The sequence below is a fragment of the Lutra lutra genome, chromosome 16, assembly GCF_902655055.1.
Source record: "Lutra lutra chromosome 16, mLutLut1.2, whole genome shotgun sequence".
NCBI classification, from domain to species: domain Eukaryota; kingdom Metazoa; phylum Chordata; class Mammalia; order Carnivora; family Mustelidae; genus Lutra; species Lutra lutra.
This window is the reverse complement of record NC_062293.1, coordinates 14,227,503-14,249,737: the sequence shown is the minus strand read 5'-3', so window position 1 is coordinate 14,249,737 and position 22,235 is coordinate 14,227,503. Positions and strand designations below refer to the sequence as shown.

Below are 22,235 nucleotides of genomic sequence, written 5' to 3'. Positions count from 1 at the left end.
TGCCTGCCTCTCTGCCTACTTGTGATCTCTGTCTGTCAAATAAATAAATTCTTTAAAAAAAAAAAAAAAAGAAAAGAAAACCAAAGGCATTGCTCAACTCTTTTTGAAGTTCTGAAACTGCTGTTGAGAAGTAAGTACCATTTTTAATTCTTCATGTGAAATTAAAAGTTTAAGGACTGAGTAGTGAGACCCTCCCTCCCCCTACTGGCTACTGATACTTTCACTGTAGGGTGTCTGGCAGGGTGACCTAGTGGTTTCATTACTTAGTATTTGTGTTATCTCTGGAGCTGTCAATTTTTTCCAGAAAAGCCTTCCTCATAAAGGATAAAAGATACAACAGGCTGCTAGTGTTGTTGGAGTTGAGCAGTGCAAGGGGGCTGGGAGTTTCACTGTTGAAGACGTTGCCAGTCCCCTCACTCTCAGGTGAGCACTTCTCCCTCACCTTCCACAGTGGCAGGTATCCCTGGGACAGAAGCCAGTTTGGTTAATTTTCTCCACAAAATAAGACACTTATTGTGAGGGCTGAAGAAGAGCAGTCACCTGCCTGCCTGGGATGAAGTACATACAGAACCATTTATAGACTAAACCATCTCCCGTTTGCTGCCTCCCATCTCACCTGCAGCCTCAGAGACCTCCAATTCCTGAGGCCCTTCTAGAGATCTGTGACACGAACTAGCTGGAATACTGCAAGAAATCTGGCATACCTGTCTGCAGATACTTTATATTCTACTTTCTCAGCTAAATATTATCCTAGTCCAACCACCTTCCAGCTTCCTGAAATTTTTTCACATCACTTAATGTGCTGTCTCTTCTTCTGTTCTTTTTTGCTCTTATAGTTATATGTATCCCTTTACTCTCATGAAATGGGGTTTGGGGAGAGAACAGAAATAAACAGAAATAAATAGAAATAAACAGAAATAAACGTTTGTTCAATCCCCCATGCTTAAAAAGACAATAATTCAGGACGCCTAGGTGGCTCAGTCAGTTAGTCTGCCTTCAGCTCAAGTCAAGATCCCAGGGTCCTAGGATGGAGTCCAGCATCCGGCTCCTCACTCAACAGGAAGCCTGCTTCTCCCTCTGCCTGTGGCTCCCCCTGCTTGTGCTTGCTTGCTTGCTCTCTCTCACACTCTTTGACAGATAAATAAAATATTTTTTAAAAAGACAATGGTTCTTGAATGATTATTTAATACTAACATATATACTAGGGTGCATCCAGGTTTTGCGAAGCCCAGAGTTTACACAGTTTGAGGGTCCCACTTTAAGAATATAAAATTAGGTATGAAAGCAAATAGTCAATTTAGATTGGGAAAATCATAAATTTTAACAAGATGACAAAGATTTTCTGTTATTTTCAAAACAGAAAATAACATTTTTTTGTTTATTGACAGCCCTATAACTTTGCTCCAATTTTCCAGTTGCGTACTCTTTACCTCTTCCCATATAACAGATTTTTTGCAATTTGTTTTATTGAGATTAAAGTTGCATAACATGAAATTCACATTTTAAACTGTGCGATTCAATTCTTTTGTATACTTCCAATGCTATACAAACACCAATGCTAATTCCAGAACTTTTCCATCACTGCAAAAAGAAACTCAATACCTAGGCAACCACTAATCTACTTTATGTGTCTACAGATTTGCCAACTGGAATCATACAATATGTGATCCTTTATGTCTGGCTTCTTTCACACAGCATAGTTTTGAGGTTCGTTGATATTGTAGCATGTATTAGTACTTCATTCCCTTTTATGGATGAATGATATTCCATTGTATAGATAAACCAAATTTTATCTGTTAATCAGATAATTAGGACATTTGGGTTGTTTCCACCCAACTATTTTGGCTATTATGAATAAACTGCTATGAACATTCATGTATAAATTTTTGTGTGAACCTACATTTTCAATTACCTTAAATACCTAGGAATGAAACTGCTGAGTCAAATGGTAATTCCATGTTGAACTTTTTGAGGAACAGCCGAACTTTTTGCCACAGTGACTGAACACCATTTTCAATTCCCACCAACAGTTTATGAGAATCTTTGCCAAAGAGGCACTAAAGTTTGAATGAAGTCAAATTTGTTTTTCCTGTGCTTTTTGGTGTCATTTAACAAGTCATTTCATATTCAAGGTCTTGTGTTTCCATCTAAAAATTTTCATGGCTTTAGTTGTTAAACTAGGTCACTAATCCATTTTGAGTTAATTTTTTTTAAAAGATTTTATTTATTTATTTGACAGAGATCACAAGTTGGCAGAGAGTCAGGCAGAGAGAGCGGAGGAAGTAGGCCCCCTGCTGAGCAGAGCCTGATGTGGGGCTCCATCCCAGGACCCAGGGATCATGACCTGAGCTGAAGGCAGAGGCTTTAACCCAGAGAGAGCCACCCACTCTCTCAAAAATAAATAAAATCTTCAAAAGGGCGCCTGGGTGGCTCAGTGGGTTAAGCCGCTGCCTTCGGCTCAGGTCATGATCTCAGGGTCCTGGGATCGATTCCCGCATCCGGCTCTCTGCTCAGCAGGGAGCCTGCTTCCCTCTCTCTCTCTGCCTGCCTCTCTACTTGTGATCTCTCTCTGTCAAATAAATAAATAAAATCTTTAAAAAAAAAGGGGGGGGGCCTGGGTGGCTCAGTGGGTTAAAGCCTCTGCCTTCGGCTCAGGTCATGATCCCAGGGTCCTGGAATCGAGCCCCGAATCGGGCTCTCTGCTCAGCAGGGAGCCTGCTTCCTCTTCTCTCTCTGCCTGCCTGTCTACTTGTGATCTATGTCTGTCAAATAAATAAATAAAATATTAAAAAAAAAAAAAAAGAGGGCGCCTGGGTGGCTCAGTGGGTTAAGCTGCTGCCTTCGGCTCAGGTCATGATCTCAGGGTCCTGGGATCGAGTCCCGCATCGGGCTCTCTGCTCAGCAGGGAGCCTGCCTCCCCCCCCCTCTCTCTCTGCCTGCCTCTCCGTCTACTTGTGAGCTCTCTCCGTCAAATAAATAAAATCTTTAAAAAAAAATAAAAAAATAAAAAAAAATTTAAAAAATTAAAAAAATAAAAAAAAAAAAGAATTAAGTCCTCTGCAGTTAGCAGGATATTGTGATAGACAATAATGAGCCTGGAAGCTACTTCAGACAGAATATTCAGGAATTCTTTGGGATGATACTTAAACTGACACAGAAAATTAAGTAGCAACAAGATAAAAAAGATCCCCACCTCCCCACCCCCCACACACAAAAAACAACACACACACACACACACACACACACACACACAAAAACACATACACATCAAGTGCCTGAGATGGGAAAGAGACTGACCTTTTCAAGAAGTTAAAACAAAATTAATGTGACTGTAACAAAATGAGCAAAGGAAAGACTAGTCACCAGGGGACAGATTATACAGGATCTTGCACAAATAATGTCGACTTCATTCAAAGCATAATGGAAAGCCACTGGAGAATCTGAAGCAAGGGAGCAAAATTACCCAATTCACTTTTTTTTTTTTTTAAAACATATGAAGCTACTCTGTGGAGGATGCGTTTAAAAAGGGTAAAAGAAAAACAACACAGATCTGATGCAGAAACACTAAAATTATTTGATTTTTAGCCCTGAACTATAATATTTTTTCAATATAAAAATCAATCCTGGGGGGCGCCTGGGTGGCTCAGTGGATTGGGCCGCTGCCTTCGGCTCAGGTCAGGATCTCAGGGTCCTGGGATCGAGTCCCACATCGGGCTCTCTGCTCAGCAGGGAGCCTGCTTCCCTTCCTCTCTCTCTGCCTGCCTCTCTGCCTACTTGTGATCTCTCTCTCTGTCATAAATAAATAAAATCTTTAAAAAAAAAAAAAATCAATCCTGGGGCGCCTGGGTGGCTCAGTGGATTAAAGCCTCTGCCTTCAGCTCAGGTCATGATCCCAGGGTCCTAGGATCGAGCTCCACATGGGGCTCTCTGCTCAGCAGGGAGTCTGCTTCTTCCTCTCTCTCTCTGCTTGCCTATCTGCCTACTTGTGATCTCTCTCTCTCAAAAAAATAAAATCTTTATTAAAAAAAAAATCACTCCAGAGAATCAAAGAATTAAATTTTTATATTTGCATAAATTATTTTCTTCAAACTGTATTTGCCTTCTTTCATCAGTTTGCTTGTTTCCACTGAGTATCTTTTTTATAATTCACCAAAATTTATGGATTTTTATACTTTTGTTCAATTTTATTTTTTTATAAACAGGTTTTTTGGGTTTTTTAAGATTTTATTTATTTATTTGACAAAGAGAGAGAGATCACAAGTAGGCAGAGAGGCAAGCAGGTGGGGGGGGGTGGCGGGGAAGCAGGCTCCCTGCCGAGCAGAGAGCCCGATGCAGGGCTCCATCCCAGGACCCTGGGATCATGACCTGAGCTGAAGGCAGAGGCTTTAACCCACTGAGCCACCCAGGCGCCCCTAATTTTATTTTTAAGTAATCTCTACACCCAACGTGGGGCTCGAACTCACAACCCCAAGATCAAGAGTCACATACTCTACCTACTGAGACAGCCAGGTGACTCTGGATTTTTATAGTTTAAAAACAAATTATCATAACTCTTCTAGAAGCTTGAAAACTTGTATGCCACTTGTTAAGTGCTCTCTAATAAAATTCTTGTAAACTTCAAAGGCAGAACATAAATTATAAAAGCTAAAAAATGATTTCTATTAGATTAGGATACCAAAGAGTATGTAGTTCAACCCACAAACCAAGAAATAGCAGCGGCAGCCGCCACCACTGCCACCTGTGACAATTTTTTAAATGGCTGCAAATTCTCCGATAGTTTTTCCATCAACAAATGAGGTCTATGTTCTTTCCACTTAAATCTAGAAGAGCTTGTAATGAACTAACTTGCCTGTAGCCAATAAAATGTGGCAAGGACTTCCTAGGTTACTCCAGAGAAGAAGATGTAGCTTTCACCTTATTCCCTGGACAACTACTGCTGGTGGCCTGTGTCAGTTACACTAACAGTATAACGGCCCTAGAACCGCCATAAATTAGCCCATGCAGAGAGGCAACGTGGAGAGGCTCTCTGATGACCTGAAGAGATAAATGCCCAGCTTGCCCTCAGCTATTCCAGTTTCAGACACCATCTGAATAAAACACATGACAGACTCTGAGCCAAAACCATCCTTCCCAAACTCCTGACCTACAGAAACCATGAGACATAATAAAATTATTCTTTGTGTTTTAGGCCTCTAAGTTCTTTTTTTTTTTTTTTTAAGATTTTATTTATTTATTTGGCAGAGAGAGAGAGAGATAGATCACAAGTGGGCAGAGAGGGAGGCCGGGGGTGGGAAGGAGCAGGCTCCCTGCTGAGCAGAGAGCCTGATGCAGAGCTCCATCCCAGGACACTGAGATCATGACCTGAGCTGAAGGCAGAGGCTTAACCCACTGAGCCACCCAGGAGCCCCTAGGCCTCTAAGTTTTGCAGTAACTTTTTATGCAGCAATTCTAACAAGTCTTTATAGTAAATATGATAATTAGTTCAACTAATTAGGGGGAGAGAAAGAATTTGTTTGGCAAACAATAAGGAAGAATTTTGCTGATAGAGACTAGCTTTCATGTATTTAAGAGACTTGAAAAAGCTATGTCATAATGCATAGAAAATCTAATTAGTAAGTCACCTTCTTCCTGAACTTAACATAATTAGCCTGACAGCCTCTCCAGATTTTTGCCCTGTATCATGATTCTCCTATGGCAAAATAAAGTGCACAAATACACTTACAAGGCCACCAAGCAGCCAACTCAGAGTCTTGCCTTATAATCCTTCTAAATATAATAGCTATCTATTATGGACCAAATCAATCCCTGACCTCTCTTCAACTAAAATGAGTGAGCCAATTATTGCAGAAGCATCAGAACTGCCAAGCCAAGCAAAAATTATTAGAATTAGATAAATTATATAAATATTTAAATTATATAAATATTAAATTATATAAATTTACTCTCTTTTGAACTAAGAATCACCACACATTACCACTAAGAAGACAGACTTTTTAATTTATGTATCTTGGGATGCCTGGGTGGCTCAGTCAGTTAAGCACCTGCCTTCAGCTCAGGTCATGATCCCAGGGTCCTGGGATGGAGCCTGGAGTCAGCAGGATCCTGGGATGGAGTCTGGAGTCAGCAGAGGGAGCCTGCTTCTCCCTCTCCCTCTGTCTGCTGCTCCCCCTGCTTGTGTTCTCTCTCTCCCTCTATCCCACTTTCTGTCAAATAAATAAATAAAATCTTTTTTTTTTTTTAAGATTTTATTTATTGTGGCACCTGGGTGGCTCAGTTGTTAAACGTCTGCCTTCAGCTCAGGTCATGATCCCAGCGTCCTGGGTTCGAGCCCCACATTGGGCTCCCTGCTCAGCCGGAAGCTTGCTTCTCCCTCTCCCACTCCCCCTGCTCGTGTTCCCTCTCTCATTGTTTCTCTCTGTCAAATAAATAAAATCTTTCAAAAAAAACTTATTTATTTGACAGAGAGAGAGAGATAGCACACAGGCACAAGCAAGGGGAATGGCAGGTAGGGGATAAGCAGGCCCGATGTGGGGCTCAATCCCAGGACCAGAAATCACGACCTGAGCCGAAGGCTGATGCTCAATAAACTGAGCCACCCAGGCGCCACAATAAATAAAGTCTTTAAAAAAATAATTTATGCACCTCATCCAGTTCTTTTTAAAACTTCTATTCATTTAATTAACAAATATCTAATGAGCACCAGGGGTATGCAAATATGAGTAAGAGTGAGTTTATAGCTACAAAGGAGTTCACAGTGCTACGAGGAAAACATCAATACAACCAATGAATTTTTAAATCATCACGATACACAGCACAGTGAAGTGCGCTAGGGCTCTGCAGGAGTATAAATAAGGGTATACTGGATGTTCTCTACTTGCTCCTCCAGATCCATTCTCCACCCTTCACCCAGTGCTTAGTGCCCTAGGAGTCTGACTTTTATGGATCACACAACCCAGGCTCCCTTGCTGGGTTCAGTAAACAAGAAGCAAGGGTCTCTCTGGGTTCCTACAACTACTCTCTTCCTTCGCCCTTGCTGGCCCGCAGATGGTGCTAGTCCCCAGGTGCTGCACTGCTCCTGGGTGTATTCTCTAACCCTGTCCATTCGTTCCAAGTGAATCCCTTCATGATGATCTCTTTCACCTGTAGTGAGAATGCTACCTGCTTCCTATGAGCACTCCAACTGCTAGAGAGAGAGAGAGCTACCTAAGCCTGGAGAAGTCTGGGAAGACTTCTTAAAAGAGATTATTCTTCAGCTATGCCTTCATAGGTGAGTCGATTAGGCAAGAAGAATATGTAAGGAAGCAAAGTAAGAAAACAGCACTGGCAAAAATTTGCGAGATATGGGAAAATGTGAAAAGCATAAGAAAAGGTGGGGCGGGGTTATAGTTTAAGAAAGATGTGAAACATACCAACCAAACAATGCATAGCCCTTTCCTGCCTCCTGATTAGAACCAATTAGTCAAAAAAAGGGGGAGGGAAGAAGGAAGAAAAGAGGTAGAAATGCATCTCTTCATGAGATGCATGAGGTTTTATTTTCAACTGAGCGAATATCATTTATTGTAAATATTATAGTCTATTCCTATTTTGCATTTTTATAATCATAAGTCCTAAGAAAACATCTTCACATAAGTAGATGAAATGAAAGGAGTTTCATTACAGCAATGCCATCAAAGCATTTTAATTCTTTGAGTTATATTTTTAAAAAAAAACCCACAATAATCTACCATGATTGTTTTTTAACTTTTTGGAAAATAATAGCATTTACTTGACATCTCTATTTTTTTATGAAAACTATCTTTAATGGTCAGGTAACAACTTTTTCACATCCTTCAACTGTTGGAAGATAAGGACTGCGAGGGGTGGGGGACCGCCTGGGTGGCTTAGTCGGTTAAGCGTCTGCCTTTGGCTCAAGTCATGATCCCAGGGTTCTGGGACTGAGCCCTGCATCAGGTTCCCTGCTTAGCGGGGAGTCTGCTTCTCCCTCATGTGCCCCCCATCTGCTCAGGCACACAATCACTCTCTCCTGCGCTGTCCCGCACACCCTCATCTCCCTCTCTCTCAAATAAGTAAAATCTTTAAAAAAAAAAAAAAAAAAAAAGTTAACCAAACTGGAAATCAGAAGAAATTTGAAATGTCATCACCAATCCCATTTTAAAGTACTAAAAAGACTGGTTTCCTACCTAAGATTTCTTACCTACCTCAAAGAAAAAAGAAAAATTTGGGCCCCTGGGTGGCTCAGTCAGTTAAGCAACTGCCTTCGGTTCAGGTCATGATCCCGGAGTCCCAGGATTGAGTCCCACATAGGGCTCCCTGCTCAACAGGCAGTCTGCTTCTTCCTCTGACCCTCCCCCTTCTCATGTGGACTCTCTCTCATTTTCTCTCTCAAATAAATAAAATCTTTTAAAAAATTCAAAACTAAAAAATAGGAAATTAAAATACAGAAAAATTCATATTTGTTTTCTTTTCTTTTTTTACAGTAAGCTGTACACCCAACATGGAGCTCAAACTCACAGCCCCAAGATCAAGAGTCACATGCTCCACTAACTGAGCCAGCCTGGCGCCTCTAAAAGGATTCGTAATTCATTACAAAGGACTTCTGGTTCAACTAGCCTCATTTCTATACAACTGGAATAGCTGTACCAATTGTTTCCTCAAAAATCTATCACTATTCTCTTCATAAGATTTAAGAAAAAACTTTCATCAGATAAAGATTCTCTGTCACTGGTTCAAAATACTTACAAAGTTGGGGTCTGAACAGCAGTTATATTATAAATGAGAATACTTTGAAACTGTAGGGCTCTGAAAAATTATCTCCCTAACATTGACAGGCTAGTTATACATGTGAATTTTCTAGGTGATGCTACAAAAAACAGATCTTTTTGCAGTGATTACCAGACAGATCTTTACTTTGTTAAGAAGTAAATTTTGGGGGTGTCTGGCTCAGCTACTGGCGCAGTCAGTAGAGCATGTGATTCTTGATCTCCAGGTTGTAAGCTGGAGCCCTACATTGGGTATAGAGATTACTTAAAAATAAAATCTACCCCCCACCTTTTTTTTGAGAGAGAGAGTGGGAGAGAGAACCTTGAACAGGTTCCACACCCAGCATGAAGCCTGACACAGGGCTCAAACTCACAACACTGAGATTATGATCCAACCCGAAACTAAGAGTCAGACACTTAACTAAGCCACCCAGGTCCCCCAAATAAAGTTAAAAAAAAAAAAAAAAAGTAAGTTTTGCAGAGTATGGTAAGAGTTCTATTCATGAAGTCAACTATTAACTTGAATGAATACTTCAGTCCTCTATGTTTATAACTTCTGTCAAAATTACTAAGGTAAAATGTCAATTAATTCAGTAATGACATCACAAAGAGAGATCCTATTGTTTGATTCAAATGAAGTCCTAAAGACAGGTAAGCTTTTTTTTTCAATTTCCTCATTAAAAAAAAAATTATTTATTTGAGAGAGAGACAGAGAGAGAGCTTGCATACAAGAGAGCATGGGGGAGAAGGGGGCAGAGGGAGAGAGAATCCCAAGCAGACTCCCCACTGAAGGGCTTGATCTCATGACCTGAGCTGAAATCAAGAGTTGGACCATTAAACCCACTGATCACCCAAGTACCCCCTCAATCACTCTTTTATTCACAAATACTTACTGAACATATACTATGTATCAAGTATTACCTTAGGGATTTTGAATGTATCACATGTATCAAATGTCATCTCACTTTTCTTAAGTTAGAAACATTTTCTCATCCTCTTCTTTTACAAAATTCCCAAAATTCAATTTTTAAAAAATTCAATTTTTGTAGTATTAAATTCATATGATTCTGAGTAATCTGACCAATCAACAACTTTTCTTTCTTCACTAGAGAAATAGTTCTTTTTAAAGCCAGATGACATTAAGATCATATACAAAAATGAAAGAAGTAATTAGCTACTTATGTTTGCAATTTTAATGAAAAGAATTTTTGTATCTACTCCTCTAACACATGTAGTATATAGTTTATATAAGAAAGTTTACCCTAGTGGTGCCTGGGTGGCTCAGTGGGTTAAGCCTCTGCCTTCAGCTCAGGTAATGGTCTCAGGATCCTGAGATCAAGACCCGCATCAGGCTCTCTGCTCAGCAGGGAGCCGGCTTCCCCCTCTCTCTCTGCCTGCCTGCCTGCCTACTTGTGATCTCTATCAAATAAATAAATAAAATCTTAAAAAAGAAAAGAAAGTCTACCCTAAAATATGGATTTTCATTAAAAGCCAGTGTCACCTTCGATAATTCTAATTATAGTTCTAATTCTCCAACTCCATTTATTTCAAGTACACTCATTTAGACTTTTACTTTTCAGGTGTTTTTTTTTTTTTTTAAGATTTTATTTATTTATTTGACAGAGAGAGAGAGATCAGGCAGAGAGGCAGGCAGAGAGAAAGGAGGAAGCAGGCTCTCTGCTGAGCAGAAAGCCCAATGCGGGGCTCGATCCCAGGACGCTGAGACCATGACCCGAGCCGAAGGCAGAGGCTTAACCTACTGAGCCACCTAGGCGCCCCTACTTTTCAGTTTTACAGGTCTTAACACACTCCTGACATCTACCTGTGCAGAAATATCCCCACCTACTGACAAGAGGTGAAACTACGGGCTATTCTTGAAAGTGCCAGCAAGCTACAGGGAAATGTATTAAGTCACTAAAGACTGGATTTGGATCTAAATAGTTTCACCACCTCCAAAACTGTGAGCTAATCAAACCATTCTCCAAAGCTCTTCTACTTTTCACCAAAAGTAAGGGGGAGAGGAGAGAAGGAGAGAACACAGTTAATTGTCTAATTAATCTGTTAATGAGTTAATGACGAAAATTATAATACAGTAGCTTATCTAACTATAAGAATTTTTAAGATACACTGGATACCCCCAAAATATACATTTGTCCCTATTTTATAAGACATGATATCAATTAAACAGATACCCATATGAACCCCTATTAATGTTGTACTTGCTCCTATAAATAATAGCATATAATTGGTTATGACTAACATTTAAGTCTTTGATCAAAAATGACAAAATACATTAACATAATACCTTACAGCTTGAAAAGCATTTACCACATACATTATTTTCTTGTCCAGCAGAATCTTAAAATAAATAACATTGTCATTTTAAGCGTGCACTTAAAACTAAAAGCACACCCACCAAGAAAGTGATATACTTAAAGGGACAAAGCTTTACCGTGGCCTAACTAGGACCTGAACCTAAATTTTCTGCAAGTTCTATACTCTTTCCACAACATCCCAACTGCCTCCCCACAAATTACCAAAAATACCTTACACAGTAAATAAGATCTACATTACAGATGTCCGTTTTGTGACAGTTCCTAGGAATGTACTATAGTCAGATTTAAAAGTCTGCTTAGGAGAGCCTGAGTGGCTTGGTTGTTTGAGCGACTGACTCGTGGTTTCAGCCAGGACATGATGTCAGGGTCATGAGATCAAGCCATGCTGAGCTCCCTCGGGGGCTCCATACTTGGGTGGTATCTGCTTGAGATTTTCTCTCCCTCTCTGCCCCTCCCTCTGCCCATGCTCACAGGTGCACGCATAGTCTCTCTAATTTAAAAAAATAAATAAATAAATAAAATCAGGGCGCCTGGGTGGCTCAGTTGGTTAAATGTCTGCCTTTGGCTCAAGTCATGACCCCAGTGCCCTGGGACTGAGCCCCACATCGGGCTCCCTGCTCAGTTGGGAGCCTGCTTCTCCCTTCCCCACTCTCCATGCTTGTGCTTGCTCTCTTTCAAATAAATAAAAAATAAAAAATAAAATTTTTTTTAAATCTTTAAAAAAAAAAAGTCTGGGGCACGTGGGCAGTAAAGTCAAACATCCGACCCCCTGTTCATACTATCTCTCTCTCAAATAAATAGTCTGCTTAGATTTTTCTTTTTAAAGATTTTATTTATTTGACAGAGATCACAAGTAGGCAGAGGGGCAGGCAGAGATAGAGGAAGGGAAGCAGGCTCCCTGCTGAGCAGAAAGCCCAACATGGGCTGGATTCCAGGACCCTGGGATCATGACCTGAGCCTGAGCGGAAGGCAGAGGCTTTCACCTACTGAGCCACCCAGGTGCCCCGTCTGCTTAGATTTTAATAAAAGTGACTTTCTTCCTTTGTCCTATAGAAAATACATGCTCATAATATAATACAACTAAAAAAATACCTATAATCCAACATACATTTAACAATTACAGTATATCCTTTCCTTTCTACTGCCACATTTTACATATGTTTATGCTTTTTATCCCACCTTTTCCCAAAAATGATCTGAGGGAGCTGAAAGCTAGTAAACAGGCAAACCTTGTTAACTCGTACCTGTTGCAATCCACTTTCATCAGTAAGAGATAAAAATAATAAATTTTTTTAAAGGTCCATAACAGAAATTTTCAGAAGAAAAATAGAGACCCCCAATCTAGGTTTATTCTGATTTCCTGTACTTCCATTCATGGTACTATATATCATTGTTAATCAATGTCTACAAATGTCAAGAAATTGATAAGTATTTATTGGCTGAATAAATGAAATAATGGCTCCAAAGCATTAAAAAAAATCCTAAATCATTAAAGGATCCTAAATTAAAGATTCAATTATGCTTATTAAACTTATCAAACTGTTTATGAAAAGCTTTTTAATCATTATTTGAAATCAGAAGGCTTATGTTAAAGCTACAGTTATTAAGAAAGTGTGGCTTATAAGTGATAAACTTATAATGGATAGAATTAGAACTTAAAGGAACAGAACGGGGTCCAGAAATAGAACTAACTACATGTATATTATCAACTGATTTTTCAGCCAATGTACCAAGACAATGCCATGGAAGAAACAAAAGCATGTGAACAAATAGTGCTAGGAAAATCAGATACCCATATGGGGAAGGAAAAAAATGAAACAAACAAAAAAAAAACCTTGACCCTTACCTCTCACACTATATTAAAAAATTAACCAGAAGAGTCATAGATGTACATGTAAAAGCTAAAACTATAACAAAGAAGAAAACATGGAAGAAAACTTTTAGAACTGTGGGTTAAGAAAAGATATCTTAGGACATAAGAAGCATGAATCATAATTGAAAGACTAATGAACTGGGCTAAATCAAACTTCAAAACTTCAGCTTTTTGAAACACTATTCGGGAAAAGCCCCAAATTAGAAGAAAGTATCTGCAAAACACATATCTGATAAAGGACTTGTATCCAGAACACAAAAAGAAATCTCAAAACTTGATAATAAAAAAATAAATTATGATCAAACTATTTGAACAGATATTCACCAAAGATACACAGATGGCAACTAAGACCATGAGAAGATGCTTATGACACTGTAGGTCAATAAGGGAATTAAAATTAAAGCTATAATGAGCTCTCTACACACCAATTAGAATGGCTAAAACCCAAGATGACAACAGCAAGTGTTCAAGCTTCAAGAGTTAGCTAGCACTGGGAGCAACTGGAACTCTTGCTGGTAGAAATGCAGAATGGTACAACTTTGAAAAACAATTTAGCAGATATTTTTAAAGTTAAAAACATAGTTACATATTTACCATATGACCCAACAAGCTCATCATTTACCCAAGTGAAATAAAAACATGTTCCCACAAAGAGAAGTGCACTCCAATGTTCACAGCAGTTCTATTTGTAACGGCTAAAAACTGGAAAGCACAAATGTCTGTGGATATTTGTGACTTGATAAACAAAACGGAGCATATGTGTACAATGCAACATTCTCCAGGAATAAGGAACAAAAAACTGATACACAAGATAGATCTCAAAAGCACTATGCTGAGTGAACGAAGACTGGCCCAGAAGACTACATACTGTACAATTCCATTTACTTAAAATTCTAGAAAAGGCAAAACCACAGTGATAGAAAGTAAAGTAAAGGGTGCCTGGGTGGTTCAGTGGGTTAAGCCTGGGCCTTCGGCTCAGGTCATGACCCCAGGGTCCTGGGATGGAGCCCCGCATCAGGCTCTCTGCTCAGTGGGGAGCCTGCCTCCCCGTGATCTCTGTCAAATAAATAAATAAAATCTTTAAAAAAAGAAAAGAAAGTAAAGTAGAGTTGCCAAAGACTAGGGATGGGAGAAGGAGAATGGCTGTAAAGGGGCATGAGGAAACTTTCTGGGAAAAAAGAAATAACCTTTATGCAATGATCTATGTAGTAATTCCTACCTAACATTTTAGGTATTATTAGATTCATTATGACCAGGATTTATCTTAAAACTTAAAAAAACAGGGCGCCTGGGTGGCTCAGTGGGTTAAGCCGCTGCCTTCGGCTCAGGTCATGATCTCAGGGTCCTGGGATCGAGTCCCGCATCGGGCTCTCTGCTCAGCAAGAAGCCTGCTTCCCTCTCTCTCTCTGCCTGCCTCTCTGCCTACTTGTGATCTCTCTCTGTCAAATAAATAAATAAAATCTTTAAAAAAAAAAAAAAACTTAAAAAAACAAATAAAACTTAAGTTTTATGATGGTGTCAATTTTTAGTAAGAAACCAAACTGCTAAACTTAAGATACCATATGTCAATACTTCTTAGTATATCAAATGTGGTTTTTAAAAAAGTACTTTATGCCTTCAGAAATTATTCTAAAACTAACATGAAGTTCCTCATTTTCTTAAACTAATTATACTTTAGTGGGAAAATCCAAAAGAAGAGAAATTTTTTTAATGTAAACATTCAACTATAAAAAATGCCAAAAACTGATACCTGGAATACTAGCATCAAGTGAAATACTAGCAGGATTAGCATTCAACAAAATTGCTCTAATCAAGCAAAATTACCTATTGCTGTATTCCTAAATACAAGCAATAACTAATAAGAATAGAAAATACAATGAAAATGTCACAAGTATAAATTAGCTGGAATTACATCAAAACATAGAAAATTAGGGACACCTGGGTGGCTCAGTTGCTTAAGTGTCTGCCTCGGGCACAGGTCATGATCCCAGAGCCCTGGGATCAAGTCGTTCATCAGGCTCCCTGCTCTTCAGGGAGGGGAGTCTGCTTCTCCCTCTCCCCCTGCTTCCCTGCTCATGCAGGCACACATACGCTCACTCTCTCAAATAAATAAATAAAAGGTTAAAAAAAGGGGGGGGGTAGAAAATTATTGGACTATCCTGAGCAATACAGACAAAGGCTTAAATGAAAGTAAAATCATAGTGTGCTCCTAGGAGGAAAAATTTAATACACTTAAATGCCTCTTTTTCCCAAAGTAAGGAGATTCTAATTACAATCCCAAAGACAATTCTTCTCAAACTTAACAAGTTTAGGGATTCCCTGGGTGGCTCAGTCAGTTGAGCCGCTGCCTTCGGCTCAGGTCATGATCCTAGGGTCCTGGGATTGGGAGTCCTGCATGGGGCTCCTTGCTCTGCAGGGAGCCTGCTTCTCCCTCTGCCTGCCGCTCCCCCTGCTTGTGCACTTGTGCCTGCACGCTCTCTCTAGCAAATAAAGAAAATGTTTAAAAAAAAAAAAACTTAACAAGTTTTAATATTTGTGTGGAAGGGCAAATAAGCTAAAATAGCAAAAAAAGAATGTCCATCACAATGAGCATATTAAACTGAATTATAAAGCTACAATAATGAAAAGAGTGTGTACTGAACAAGATAATAGGACTCTATTATAACTAATTTAACATAACTAAAAAGATCTCCCATCACTGTGGAAAGGAAGAATGGGTTAATCAAGAACAATGAGATTACTAAGTAGAAACCACGGGGAGAAGTATCTACCTAAACGATTTTTTAAGAAACACTAAAATAAAATGTACTTAAATATTTACTAAGCCTCTTAAAGAAAAAGGCCTTCCAAGTAATAGAGTAAGAAAAACAAAAGTTGAACAGATTTGATTCCTAAAACAACAATTTCTGATGTCCAAAAATGGTAAAAAATTAAAAGTCAAATAAAGACTGGGGAAAACATTTGTAGCAAATCTAACAACAGATTAACATTTTTAATTCTCAGGCAGATCAATAAGAAAAACACAAAGGCCCTAACAGATAAGTAGGACAAGGCCAAACAAGTCAACAGAAAGAAATATCACTAATAAACAGGAAAATATTCAACTTCACAAGTAAATGTTTAAATCCTATATTCTATGAAATTAGCAAAAAATTTTAAAACAAGACCCAGTGCTTGTAACAGGATAGTAAAGGTACACTTATTTATTTATTGCTGCCCTAAATAGGCACAATTCTTATAAGAAGCAGTCTGAGGAAAAATTAATAAAGAACTTATAAAAGATCCACACCCAATAATGCAATAGCACTCTTCTTTTTTAAAAAGATTTATTTATTTTAGAGAAGAGAGAGAGAGAGAGAGCACGTAAGCAAAGAGAGGGGCAAAGGGAGAGAGAGACTCCTCAAGCAGACTCCCGGCTGCACACAGAGCTGGACTCAGGGCTCCATCCTAGGACCCTGAGATCACGATCTGAGCCAAAATGAAGAGTCAGAAGCTTAACTGACTGAGCCATCCAAGTGCCCCTGAAATAGCACTCTTTCTGTGCAAATATTCTAGAAAAATAATCCTCTTTAAAAAGTTATCTACACCAAGAAGTTTACAGCAATTATCTGTATTAAAAAATTTAGAAATACAAGTTATAACAACAAAAAAAGTAAGAACAATGGTTGTTATGTAGCATCCTCTTAACTGGTTGTCCTAAAATCAGTCTTCCCAGTTCCCATCCCAGTCCATCCTCCCTACTGCCCCAAGACTGTTTCTAAATATCAAAGATATCAAAGCTAAAAATCCTTCAATGACTCCCACCACCTAAAAAAAGAAAAAAAAATCTAACGGCAAAACATAAAAAGTTCCAAATTGGGTTGGTCCCTGTCTAGCTTCATCTTCTTGCCACTCATATCTAGTGCATTAGGCATAAAGAATACGTATAGAACTACAAAGAAGTACTTCTAAATCTCCAGCATTCATTCAATACAATGCCAAAACCCCTTAATTTATGCTAAAACAAAGATTCTGGCTTCCTAGAGCTTACAGCATAGAAATAATAAATATCCCTCATTAAGTTAGGTCTGATACCAGAGGAAGAGACTCTTAGTCACAGAGGAAAGGCAACTCAGGTCAAGGAAAGTTCTAGGGATAAGGGTAAGTCTTATGCAGAACCTTAAAAGATGAGCAAGAATCTCAAGGGGCAAGGGTAATTCCAAATAAGTGGAATGTATTTATTTTATTATTCCACGCAAAATCTCACACATTTAACAAGCTCTTTAGTAATTTGGAGTTTTGACATGTACTTAACCTCCCCCAATTTTTCCCTACCTCCTGGAGCTACTGAGAGAATTAAGAGTGATAATAAATACAAACTTAACACAGTGTCTGGCACTTAATAAACCTTCAAAACCTGTCAGTCATACAGAACCACACAACAATGCTGATTGCAACAGTGCATTTCAAGGGTTCAGCGTCCTTAGAGAAAATAACAGTAAACAAAAACAACAGCAAAAAGACAAAAAGCAGTAAAAATGGGGTGAAACTACTATCACCACATAGCCAAACAATTCTCTCTATACACCATGATGATATCCTTATTCTACACGCTACAACCGACAGTAATTTATATTCATAGTGATAACCGAATAATAAATAAAATATTAAGTTCTGTTAGATGTGGTCTATTTGAAAAAAACAGGACATAGTACATCTTTAAAAGTCTTCAAAATCTTTAACAGACATCAAAAATGTCTACAATAAAAATCCTCTGTGCCTAAAGTGTGGCCTTTTGTTTACCCTGAAAATTGGTTTTATGCTAAATATGCTAAATGGTAAGGAAAATAAGTGACATGGTAGTATATGATAGTTACAGTTCAACCAATAGGAAAAAAAGTAAAATCCATGATTAACACACACACACCCTTTACTCACCAATAAAAACCAAACTACATGAAGAACCTAACCAGGTTCCCCTGCATGTCTGAATGTTACACTAGAAGAGGCAAAACAAAAGGAAGGGGCTTAAGCCACATTAGCTTCCTCCTCAAAACCAAGAAAATAAAATGAATTGGGGACATTCAAATCGCTAATGCCCCTACTTAGAAACCTGTGAGATATAATCAAGTTGTAATTTTTAAAGCTTTGAATCAGTAAGATATACAATAAAACATTACTAAGGTAACCAGCATATCTAAAGTGGGACTTTTAAAGTCGATTTTCCTTTAGCTTTAGACAAGGTTAATCTCATGACTGCCAAGGGTTTTATAAATAAATAATATGAGGAACAGCATACAAAAATGTCTAGGTTATGAAAAGATCTGCAATAAATCTTCTGGAGAAGTAATCAGTTATTTCTCCATATCTAAGAAATTTAAATATCAGAAATTATACTAAACAGCTTTTTCAAATCTTTGGCTTTTAAAAACAATAATGATATAAAAAATTACCCCATTTTTTTACTGTAACCAAATACAAAGAATATTTTCTATCCAAAGCATTGTAAGAAAAGTCTGTATCAGATATTCATAAGTATAATGTACACAAAGTTTATAATCAATTCCCTACAGAAATAACAGTTGAAATTGATAGCTTCACCCTATAGCCTATTTTAATGATTAAGTGTTAATGTGTCATAAGACAATCAAAGTACCTGATGGACCAAATCAGATTTTAACACCAATGGCCTGAGGAATCTCAAATGTGGGATTAAATTAACCCTGCCTCCTTAGCATTAAAAATACTAAGCAGTTCAATAGGTGATTGTGGGCTAAGGAATAATATGTGGAAAAGTCTAATATCTGCTGTAAGAAGAGACCTCATGGCTCAAATATTTCTTCTTCTTCAGTATGTGTGTATGAGTGTCCGTGTGTGTGTGTGCGCATGCGCGGGTACGCATGTGTGATCATGCAAGAATTATTTATACCTTTCGGTAAGGGGGCAACTCTATGTTAAAGATATAACTGAGTACAGTTCATAAAGCACCATGGAATCAAAGATGCTCTATAAATTTAAAATATTCGTATGGTGCTGACTTAAAGAACAATAATTTTAAAGCATCTTACAGCCCAAGTGTATTATAAACCAAATAAAAATTCACTGTGGGATGTGTTTTTTTTTTTTTTAAAGTGATTTTCCTCTATTACGGAACCCGGATCTAAATGAACTGTTAAACACTTAGTCTAAAGGTATGCCAAACATTTCTTAAGGTCTTAACAAAGAATCAACTTTTTTTTTTTTTTTTTTTTTTTTTTTTAAACAAAACGAGGCCTAGGTTAAATATTTTATTTGGCTTCTCAAGATGGACTGAAAAGTTGGGCACCAGCTCCAGACCAATTCCTGGACGCACATCAAACACAGCCCTGTCATTTATCCAGTCAGTCAAAACAATCTTTTCCATCTAACCCTTTAATGTTTATGTCCTAAAAAGCTGCTAATTGAATCCAGCTCTTGAAATCTATTTGTTAAAATCTATACCATCTAATTTGTAAATGGACAAAAATGAAAAAATATAAGTTACTTTCTTGGCAAAACAGAATAGAAGCCACCAAATGTAACCAAAAAGGAGAGGGCAATGTTTTTTAATCTCTGAATAGTTTTTCCTTAAAATATGACAGAGACAAATACCCAATGGTTTTAAAAAATTGAGAGTACCTCAAACTGTTTTTATAATTAAGGGGACAAAGTATATTTAATATTCCTCAGAAAAATCTAAAAATACAAAACTCACTCTATAAATTTAGTCCAGTGTTCCCTCTCCCCAGCCCCAAAAAGAAGTGTTATCTTTTCTCCTAAGTTTACTCATGAAATTTTATATTGTATCATAGGATGTAAGGAAACCACAAACAAACACTTTAAGATCTACTGAGTCACACTAAAAACTTCAAATTCGTTGTATCTGCAAAAAAACAAAACAAAAATATGTTTTCTCCCTTATTTTCTCATTACGCACATAGCCTAGAAGGAAGTAAATGGCCAAAAGCCTATTTCTGATGCTTTTTGCACACCTAGAATCACAGATTCTTTCCATGATCACTGCCACAGGACTGACTGCTGAGAGGAACATCAGTAGATAATTCTAAAGCAACAAAGATCCCTTATAAAGGTTCCATAAGAAAACAAGGAAACTGAATGGGGGCCATGTTGTTGGGGGGAGTCCCCAATCCTGGTTTTCCATTAAGAACCACTCAGTTCATAATTTCTGCTATTTTCCCCAAAGAGTATTCCCCAGTTAAAACTGTAAAAAAAGTCGTATTTTTAAAATCGCAGCCAATTTATAGTCAAGCGAATTTCTCAAATACCAAATTCACTGCAAGTTTTTATCTCTAAAGTTCAGCCAGTGGACTGGGATGTGACACACAAGCATTCAATTACAAAATTAGTCCATATAAATCTCATCGTCTAGTGTAAACATAATCACAGTTTATTCTCACACGCGCGTGCGCACACAGATACACACGGAACCTCTAAGGAAAATCATCTTTCTCACCACACGCCCCAGCAACGACTTGGATAATTTAATAGTGAACGGTGACACTAGAATAACTACAGTGATTTCAACTCCACTTTTCAAACCAAAAACAATCTGTCCTAAAAATAAAATGTCCTAAAAACGACCATGTAAGAACACCAAACGTGACACTGTGTAAGCAAAATGTACCTGTAATGTTAAAGATTTAATGCACTTGGATTCATAAACACTTTGTAAGACAGGAGCCTTCTCCCTAGCAACCCCTCCATACATTCTTTTCCATTTAGAAAAGGAGGTGAGAGAAAACTTCGCTTGCAAGTTTGTATGAGCACATACTTAGAAATGTACCCAAAAAAAAAAAAAAAAAAAAAAAAAGTGTTCTTAAAGCAGGTCTAGAGTTAGAAGTGAGACACAAGTTCTGCGGCCTACAAGGAACAACCCCAAACATGCTACCCTACAATCAAACACTTCCAAAACACAGAGTGTACAATGAGCCGGAGTCGTCGGACCAGGAGGACACACCGGAAAAATCCACCCCGGTCTCCTCCCCTCCCGAAGACATGCGTTTCAGGTGTGTGGCACCGGCTGCTGTGGCTGGCGGCCGAGAATGAAGGTTTTTGCACGCGGGCATAAGTGGGCGAACAAGTTAACAAGCCGGGAACACACACACACAGACACACACACACACCCTCCCGTTAAGCGCTCCATCTTTAAGGAGTGTTTACGGCGCGAAGTCAGCGGTCGGATTCAGTAATCCCCGCCGCAGGAGCTCTTCATCCCCTGGAAGACCCCACCTGGGCAGCAGCCCAGGGGCCGCTCCCCGAGGCCCCGGAGTCGTGCTCCTGGCCAAGGCTTTCCGACTTGAAATCCGCCTGCGAGTCCAACCGGGGCAGCCCTCCCCGCAATAAAAGACCCCCGAGACACCGTCGGCTTTTTCAAGAATTTCCCAACAAGGGCGAGTGGTTTTACCATTACTCCCCCCCTAAACTAGGCCTTCCCACGTCCCCGACCCCTAACTCACCATTGATCCCGACCCTGGCCCTTCCCAAGGCCACAGGCACCCCCTCCAGCTCGCCCACCTCGCGGCTGCCCCAACCCACCTCCCAACGCCCCCCTCACCTGTCAGGCGCAGCTTGACGGGCCCGTTCCTCCGGCCCCCGGGGTTAGACATGTCCCCGGCGGCGGGGGCGGCGACGGCGGCGGCGGCGGGGCTGCGGCCGCGGCGCGGGTGCCGGGGCCGGCTGGCGGGCGGGAGGGCGGGCGGAGCGAGGGCGAAGCGCGGCGGAGTCACCACAGCGGCCGGGGCTGGGGCCCGAGCAGCCGACGCCGCGGCCGCCAAGGCCGGAGGGTCCCGGATGTGCCGAGCGTCGTCGCCATGAGCCGCGGAGGGAGCGGGACGCCGAGCTCCCCCCTCCTCCTACTTCTCCTTCCTCGGCCCGGGCCGCACAACAAAGCGGCAGCCGCGGCCGACCGCGCCGCCTCCGCCCGCGCCCCCGCCGCCCGCGCGCAGCAGCCTCCGCCTTTCCCTCCTCTCGGCTCGGCGAGGCCCAGGAACCCACGGCGCTGGTCGGCCGAGGCGGGCGGTGCTCGGCGGCGCCGAAGCAGGACTCCGGGCTTGGCCGCTTCCTCCTCCACCCGCCCTCTTGTCTGAGGGAACCGGGTCCTGGGGCCGCCGCCGCCACTCGTCGGCTCCGGGGGGCGGGGAGGAGACGGGAGGCGGGGCCGGCGGGGCGGGGCGGGCGCGCGCGCGCGCAGGGTTCCCGGGACGCGGGGGCGCGAGGTGCGGAGCCCGGACCGGCCTGGACGCTGGCGAT

General features: G+C 40.1%; 1 protein-coding gene across 1 annotated transcript in view; it reads right to left on the bottom strand.

The window, feature by feature from the left end:
- Positions 1-21,666, bottom strand: part of SMURF2 (SMAD specific E3 ubiquitin protein ligase 2) — a 119,492-nt gene extending 97,826 nt beyond the window's left edge. The window contains exon 1 of the mRNA XM_047707159.1: positions 21,541-21,666. Coding sequence (XP_047563115.1) covers positions 21,541-21,592 — 52 coding nt within the window. The 5' untranslated portion in view covers positions 21,593-21,666. The remainder of the gene's footprint in view (positions 1-21,540) is intronic.
- Between the last annotated feature and the right edge of the window lie 569 nt (positions 21,667-22,235).